The sequence below is a fragment of the Phaethon lepturus genome, unplaced genomic scaffold (assembly GCF_000687285.1).
Source record: "Phaethon lepturus isolate BGI_N335 unplaced genomic scaffold, ASM68728v1 scaffold53745, whole genome shotgun sequence".
Taxonomy (NCBI): domain Eukaryota; kingdom Metazoa; phylum Chordata; class Aves; order Phaethontiformes; family Phaethontidae; genus Phaethon; species Phaethon lepturus.
The window spans coordinates 18319-26649 of NW_010543770.1; the positions used below are offsets into that span (position 1 = coordinate 18319).

At 38.6% G+C, this 8331-nt stretch overlaps 1 protein-coding gene across 1 annotated transcript; it reads right to left on the reverse strand.

The window, feature by feature from the left end:
• Positions 1-4776: 4776 nt before the first annotated feature.
• LOC104621828 (centrosomal protein of 85 kDa-like) lies at positions 4777-7004 on the reverse strand (the record flags this gene model as incomplete). The annotated part of the gene is made up of 3 exons (XM_010288432.1): positions 4777-4940; positions 6299-6512; positions 6897-7004. Coding segments are annotated over 3 exons (486 nt in total), but the record flags the coding sequence as incomplete, so codon positions are not given.
• Positions 7005-8331: the final 1327 nt, after the last annotated feature.

Below are 8331 nucleotides of genomic sequence, written 5' to 3' on the forward strand. Positions count from 1 at the left end.
CTAATGAATTTTTCAGCATCTTCAAAACTAGCTATCATAACACTCCTGTCTACTATTTTCTGCCAACTTAGACTTTTTAAAAGCCCTACCTGTGATCTCTCCAATCAGCATCTGGAACGGACAACAGCAGCACCTGCCTAAAAAAACAGCAGGGGCAAGGAACTCTGCTCTAAAATACTTCCATTACACTGATACAATGTTTTTGCTACCAAGGCCTTGCTTTTTTTAAAAATTAATGCCAGGGGGATTACTCAGTCAGCTGGTAGTCAAGCAGAACTAGACCACTGAAGGGAAGCTGGGGTGGGTGTTGGAAAGGTCCTTCATGATTCCTTTCTTGACACCTGCCCTTGGTCCAGCTTTGGTCACTTCTGTCACATGCCAGATACTGCACAAACGAGAAGCATGAAGAAAGCACTTTTGTAACAAAATTTATTTTAGCTCTGTGGATACAAATCCCAAACATCAACAAACAAATTCCAGTGGAAAAATACCAGTCATTAACAATGAAAACTTTTATTATTATTTAATAAATAGAACTTTGGCATTCAAAATTCTAGCTGTAAACCCTACTTTAAAAAAAATTACAAAAAGAGGCAAGAACAACAAGCCTAAAGCTGAGCCAGCCAGTGGCTCCTTTACTTTTTACAATGAACACATTGTGATTAAGTCATGACAACTCTATTTACATATGAGGAATTCTTGAGCGGTTTAAAAATTGAACCCAATTTACAAAACTACCAGTCTTCAGGGACTGATCCAGTACATATGTCAGCTGTGCTTTTAAAAGATAGCTCCAGACTCTCCTCCCCACTGAACTAATGATATACTGTAATTAATATACACATTATGATTTGAGTTTCCTGCTCACGCTTCATATTCAAAAAAGCTGCATACTACGACCAGCCCAACATTCAAAGTGTACACCTAGTACCTAATTTAAGTACTTCTGTTTCTAGACATTATGCAAGAGTTCTTACTACAAAAGCTTATAAACAAAATATCGGCAGGTAAGAGGAAAACAAGGTGCAGTCATCAGCATCCTAACAGCTTATCTAAAGTTCAAGGGGAATATACACTTGCTTCAGGCAAAAAGGCACAAAGGTATGCAGCTGTGGAATTAATATTGCTAATGAGCTACTGGAATAAATCATCCCTTTAGATAACAACCATTGATTTGTTTACAGTCTAAGAGTGCAGATTAGTTCAGAAGATCTTTTCCCCACTCACAACAGAACTCGTCACATCAATGAGAAGAGCCCAATTATACCTCAAATTCAACCTGCGTAACATCACTGATAAGGATAAGGAAAACTGGAGCAAACTATGCCCATGCAGCGTGCCGTCACTGCCCTGTGCTAGGGCAGCAGGTCATGGAGGAAGGAATTTGCTTGCTTGCTTTCCTTTTTTCCTTGTGCTCTTATCCTGCAAGAAAAACATTAAAAAAAAAGTCTGCCACAAAAGGCAGGCAGTGAGGGCAAAGGAAGGAAGGAAACCTTTTGAAGCAAAAAGGGTGGAATTTCAGCTCTTGCAATGACTTCACGGTCACTGGCAGTTTCGAATGCTGGAGCCTGAGTGGGCGGTTACAGCGATCTCCACAATTCCACAAGACTATCCCGCTACAAAGCTGCAGAGCAGAGGCTAGCAACCTAAATCACGTTTACACAACTGAGCTGCATTACTTCTATATAGTAACTACATAGCATCACCTATAGCTTGTCCAAAGACAGTTACTTTCAAAGTCTTTTTAAAATACATTCTTGAATACAGTAGTTACTGTAAATATCTTCTAGAGGATTGTATAAATTCAATCTGAAACTATACAAAAAATTACTGTACAAATTTGCTGACAGCCAGAACGGTACAGTTTCCGTTCGTTAGCAGTTGTTTTTCAGCCCTTGAGATTGTCTAATAGCTACAGCAAAAAGTTGTCATGACTAAATCTAAGCAATTCCAATGTTAACATTCATTAATCAACTCTGTATTAAATATGCTGAATGAGACCACACACACTACATTTAACCAATTAAACAATCATGCATATCTTAGACAAAGCTTATTCCATTTAGAGGCATCCATAAACCGATGCATATATAGTAATTGCTACTACTACAACAGGCCAAATTTTAAGAAATTAAAGCAAAATATTGAATCACTATAGACAGTCAACGGGTAGCCTGCATCTTTGGCTCATACATCCCATCACTTACCTCCCTACTTTAATTTGACTTAGGCAGATAAACTCAGGGGTTTTTAAAATCAAGTGCTTTAAAGTCAACATAAATATTACAGTTTCTGTAATAAAATATTACAATGCAGGATTACAGCATTGCAATCAAGGTATTACAAATAAGATGGGACTTCCTTCCTGAGGGACTTTCAACTAATACTTGAAGGGCATAGAAGCTCCTGAAGTGCTCTGCAAATATAAATTACTCATCTCAACTCTGCAGTACAGTATCACCATTTAACAGGAGGGACAGTGGAGGCACACCAGCCAAGTGACCAGCTTAACAGTTCAAAGCGACTCAAAAAATCTCCTGCTCCTCTCTAATTGCTCTATTAAACACCTTGTTATTTCCACCAAATTTAGAAAAATGTGTTGCTTAGTAATTTTTTATAGATACAATGTTTCCATCTAAGGAAATAATAATGTGCAACTTAGGCGGTTCCTCTCTCCCTAATACTTCTATTTTATTATCTGAAATGATATTGTTGAATTCTGATATGAGACAGATGCCATAACCAGGAGATTATTACTTCACTGCAGGGCCAAAACCAACAAACTACACCAAAGGAACGAGCTGAGGCCCTGGTCACAAAAGCCAATACTGTTAGAGGCATAGGAAACTGTGCAAGCCCATTTGTGCAAAGATCCTTGTTTTCAGTTTTGCACTAGAATAAAACTATGCTTTCAGATTTACAGAAAGAGCACAGAAATTTAAAATAAAATGGCCTCGCTTTTTTACCTTGAAGTAGAGACACTAGGCAATTTCACTTGAGATTTCATCTAGACACTATTTTAGTGCTCACAGGAGCTGAACCAGTCAGATTAATCTATCTGAAAACACCACATAGCAATAATATAAATAGTAACACTTTTTTTTCCACAAATTAGTCCATGTGTAAGTTCAGGATAGAGAAAACTGTCAAATAAATAAGTCCATATAGCTAAAAAACATTAAATCACTAAATTATAAAAACAACATTAATGGTAACTGTTTAAGAATGAACAGAAAGCAAAACATCACCAAGTTAAAACTGGTAACCAGACTACTTTGCTATACCATTGTTTTCTATTAACACAAATATAATCAGAAAACTGAAGATATCAATACTTTTGCCATAAAAACGTTACCCTAGAATTTACTTGGTTTTAACCCCTAAGCTTTCTAAGAGATTTCTGCTGTTATCCAAACTACAGGTCAGCTGACCAACTTGCACTTTAGTCATTTGAAACCTTCTTTTAATACCGTATATATAACTGATGCTCACATATTTTCTTAACAGTGTGATTTGAGAGTGGTTTTGCTCTTTGCAAATTTTCGTTTCCTTCAGCTAAATACTGCTTTACACCATGCGTAACTGTGTGGCTAACTTGCAGTAATGTTCCAGGAAATTAGAAGCATTAATATGTCATCTGTCCCACAGGAGTGAAACAGGCACTGCCAAGTGACACTCACTGAATAAACTATGAAACATGATCTTATTTTTTAATGTAATTGCTTCCTACATAAGTGGAGAAATCAAGAATTTCCAACAATGTGGAAAATTTTGCAGTCCTCAGATAACTGAGTACTTAACACTGCTAAGTGGAAACATTGCATTCTAAGCCCTGATTTTGCCAAGTGCCAAACGCCTGTTTTGTAGCTGTGGTAAAAAATGGTGGAGACGGTTCACAACCTCGTCAGAGGCCTTCAGGGATGGAACATAGACCAGCCACTTTTAAAATGGAGATGACCTAAGAGAAAAATAAGTATGGTACAAATGCTAAAATACAGTCTTCCCCCCCACCCCCCGGCAGCCATGTACTATGCTGCAGTTTCATGCCTTCCAGCTTCTCTGGGTTTGTCACAAACTTCGTATTACTGAAACTTTTTACAGCAAAGTGAGTGTGCTTAAAAAAATTTGATAGTGCTGTATTTTATGGACTTCATTTGCATAAAGGAATTAAAGCTTGGTTTTCTTCCGCTATTGGGTAAACAAGCTAGACATCCATTACTAAAAACAACATCTTTCCTGTATCAAATTTTTAGGCAACTTGAAGAGCAACTACTTTTTGTAGTGCTCCAAGATTGTTCCAATTTCAATTCCTAGAGTGAAGTGCAGTTGCAGAAGCCTCTGCCTTCACCACATACAGCTACGGGTCCTTCGACCCTCTGCTCTAATTTCAGAACACAGATAGTGCCATACAAACCCTTGATGAAGGGAAGGACTGAGAGTAGTAGCAGCACGGCTGTTTTGATGCTCCGATTCCAGAAACTAGGTGAAGTAATAAAATGAGACCTAATAAAGGAAACAGAGTATCCAACTGAAGCATTCTTCACAGCTTATTCCCACATTCAGTAGTTTGGAGAAAAAGATTTCTTATAATTTGTACCACTCTGTTCAAACGATGACTCTCCCCTCCCCACCAGACTCCCGAGATTAAGTTTGCACAATCCTCAGCGAGATGCATGTGCGGCACTATTTGCAGTCTTCTGATATGGCTCCTTAACAGAAATGCAAAGACCTGTGAAACAGCAGCATTTAATAAGTCATTTGCTACTATATGAAATGTCATTGAGTAATGCAATTGTCCCCCATGTCCTGAGCATAACGGTCCGACATTATAGTCCTTAATTCATCAATATCCTTTCGTAACTGACAAACGTCCAAGAGCTTCTTCGAAAGGGTTTCTGTGCTGTGGTAATTTTCATTCTCTTCAGCTGAACAGCTCAGCGCTACAAAAAATAACACCCAAGGTTAAAGCTCTAGCAACTGTGCTCTGAGAATACTTCAGCTAGTCAGTCCCCTTTGAAATAAGGAGTAAAGCACTTCAATTACATCAAGACAAATCATGCTTTAATATGATGAAAAGCCAACAAAATGTGTTACTGTGTGAATTTAAAGTCAATTCAGAGCCGATCAGCGCTTCTCTGCAAGACATGCTTTTCTGTTTGCACCAAGATCCAGACTTGCTAAAGTCTGATGGATCTCAACAGCAGTGAAAAAACTGCATAGAACAGGCATTTCCTAGAGATTTTGGAGGTTTCTACAGCTGCTTAGGAAAGAGAGCTTGGGAAATGAGGTCATGTAAGATGAGACAGTATTACAGACATGCTGCACTATTCATCCTGCTGGCTGATGGTCTCATGGACTTTGAGACTGGCATATGCTGCACTCCCCAGTACTTCAGGGGGTTAGAGTGCAGCTGAGTTTATGTGGCCTGTAGCAGCTCTTGCTGCACAGGACACTATACTTTTAACCTTTCTACCTTGCTGATGGACTAGTTCAGCAGCCAGTCTATCTGATTAATCCTAATTAACATTCAGAAAACAATAGAGTATGATACATTCAGGTAAAAAAAAAAAAGTAATTTTTATTAAGCTTGTTAAAGGAAAAGACCTAACACAAACTTGCTACGCTGAAGCTTTGTCTGACTGGCTTTAGGGTGTGCTTCTCCTTTCCTGGTTAAGGGCTTAGTAAGTGCTGAAAACTACATCTGCCATTAACAGTACTGAAGAAGAAATTGCCTGGGAGTAGGCTTATCTAATACACACAGACACCCCCACACCCCATCCCCAAACCCGACAGACACATGTTCAAACAGTAGATGTATATTCCTACCGGTTGACCCCAAGGTCTTTAAAACAAAAACACGTGGTGTAGCCATGCCAGGCCTGCTTACGCCTCACCTCCCTCATAATGAGTTTATAGGGCAGAACATGTTTGACAGAAAAGCATCCATTAACCCTCAGGGTGACTGCAGTGTGTCTCAGGAGGTACAGACACCTGGCTACACACCTTTCTTTTCTAGTGGGGTGAACATATCCATGATTGGATCCATATGAAGAGCCAGCTACCTGCTCTCCTGACTTGGCAAGGACCTGTGTAGCCATATGCATTTAGCAGCCCAGGTGCACTAAAAGACCAGCTTTTCTAGAGAGCTCCAGGAGTACTGTTCATGCACAACTGCTCCAGTTGCATAGCAAGGGAGACATTGGCCTGTCCAGCTGGCAAGCTCAAGCACTACTTAGTTAAACTGTTACTCTTCTGTGTCAAAACACTATTAAAGCATTGGAATGACAACATCACTTACATCTGATTCCCAGCAGTAAGGAAAGGTTAGGCTCCTTGCCCTGAGCTCTCTGGGTAAGAATACTGCACAGTGCTTTCAAGTCAAACAAGCAATGGGACATTTCCTTGAACAACTGGTCTGCTATAGGCATCTTCTCAGATACTGGCTGGCTGGAGTGCTCCACCTGCCGCATCTGCTCCTTCAGGCAGGCATTCTCTTCCATCAGTCTTTGGTTCTTTGTGAAAAGTAAATGGGAAAAAGGGGAAGGTTAGTCTGCAGCATGCATTGTAGCAGAAAGTTTCCTATTTCAAACCACAGGCAATATATTTAAATTAATTTCCATACATATAATCAGTATTTCTGTACACCTCCAAAGAATGGCAGATAGACAGTTTTTACATGGCTCTCTATTTCATGTTACCATTCCTTAGTGGCCTTCACCCTTGAAGGTCTCACTTCTTGATGTAGGGATGGTACCTATTATATGTCTGCACAGCAGCCAGCACAGTCAAGTATGTAATTAAGCTCATGAAGTCCTACCATGAGATCTTACAATCATTCTATAAGGTTCTTCCCAGCTAGTGTGGTCAGTGGTTGGGTTACGGAAGTTTTTACTTACTTCAGAGAGAGTTTTATTTAACTGCTCTATATTTCGTTCTTTTTCTTCAAGCTCATTTGTCATCTTCTGAACTATCAGCTCTTCTTGCAAAAGCTTCTCTTGCATAGACTAAAGTGAATGAAAACACAGGTAATGATTTTGAATTTTCATACTTTATATTAGCACTGACAAAAAATGCATCCTCAGTAAATTTCTAGGTTTCCATTATTTATTGCTTTTGTATTAACTTTTTGGTTTTTATTTTCTACCATATTCCACCTGGTAATATTCAGTTGCACTTCAACAGCTCTCTGTACACTAACACAGCTATTCCAAGTATCAGCAAAAACGTTTAAACCAGCAGTTTCTGTTTAGAAACAAAAAGACTGCATGTATGTATCTATGTATGTATGCAAAACCTTACTTCAATATGGAATGCATGAAGTCTAAAATAACCATGCAATATTGTTTATTGTAACCAAATAATTCCACTTGAAATAAGCAGTAGATTAATGACAACTCAGCTTCATTTATGCAATTACAAGTTGTAACTGAAGATCTTTTTTGGTCTCTACTTTCCACAAAGACTATGGCAGGACTTCCTACAACCTTTCGTAACACAGAATTCACCTCACCTTCTATACAACTGAAAAGAAAGCCTTTGACAGTTGATACAGAGCAGTAACCTCTGTTAAAACCATTCACAGACAAGATAAAACAGAACAGTTTACAGTCTGTAAAGCTCTACCATGCTGAAAAAGCAACAAAGTCAGGCAAAAAAATAACTTATTTGTAGTTTCTATGTCATTGTTAACAGATACAGTAACTACTATTTTTAGCAATGTAAACAGCAACTTTCTAGGATGCTGTTGTACTTAAGTATTGGAGCTTTCCAGGACTGACTTCCAGATCAGTCACAAGCCACAAATGAACAACCACTGCAAGACAGAATCAGCTGCTGTCAATTCCACAGTTTTCACCTACAGAGTTGAAACTGAGAAATTGTGAGATATTTCCAAAGTGGATTTTTTAGGGTGAATTTCACATGATCACAGGTGTCTGTTTTTAAAAGCACTCATATATATTCCATTAGTTGGCTTTTAGATCTGTAGATATGTCTTTCAAGGTCATCTGGCAAAATTCAGAAAGACGACTATTCAAACCATCTATCTGCATACTAATAATGAATAGTATGTATGAATAGTAATATAAACTCCTGATGCTTTAAAACAGAGAGATCTTTTCAAGCTTTCATGAAGAAAAAAAATCCTCTTTTGTCATTAATGGTATTACTCACAAACCCAATGCTGCATTAGCACAGTGCATATTAAATGTCCTCTCCATCCCTAGTTCAGCACATTGTCATGTAAAATCTGTTGCCCAGTTTCAATTATAAGATGCAAATATGATCCCATCATGCCCAAAATACAGCTGAAGCACTGGTAACAACGGTGCA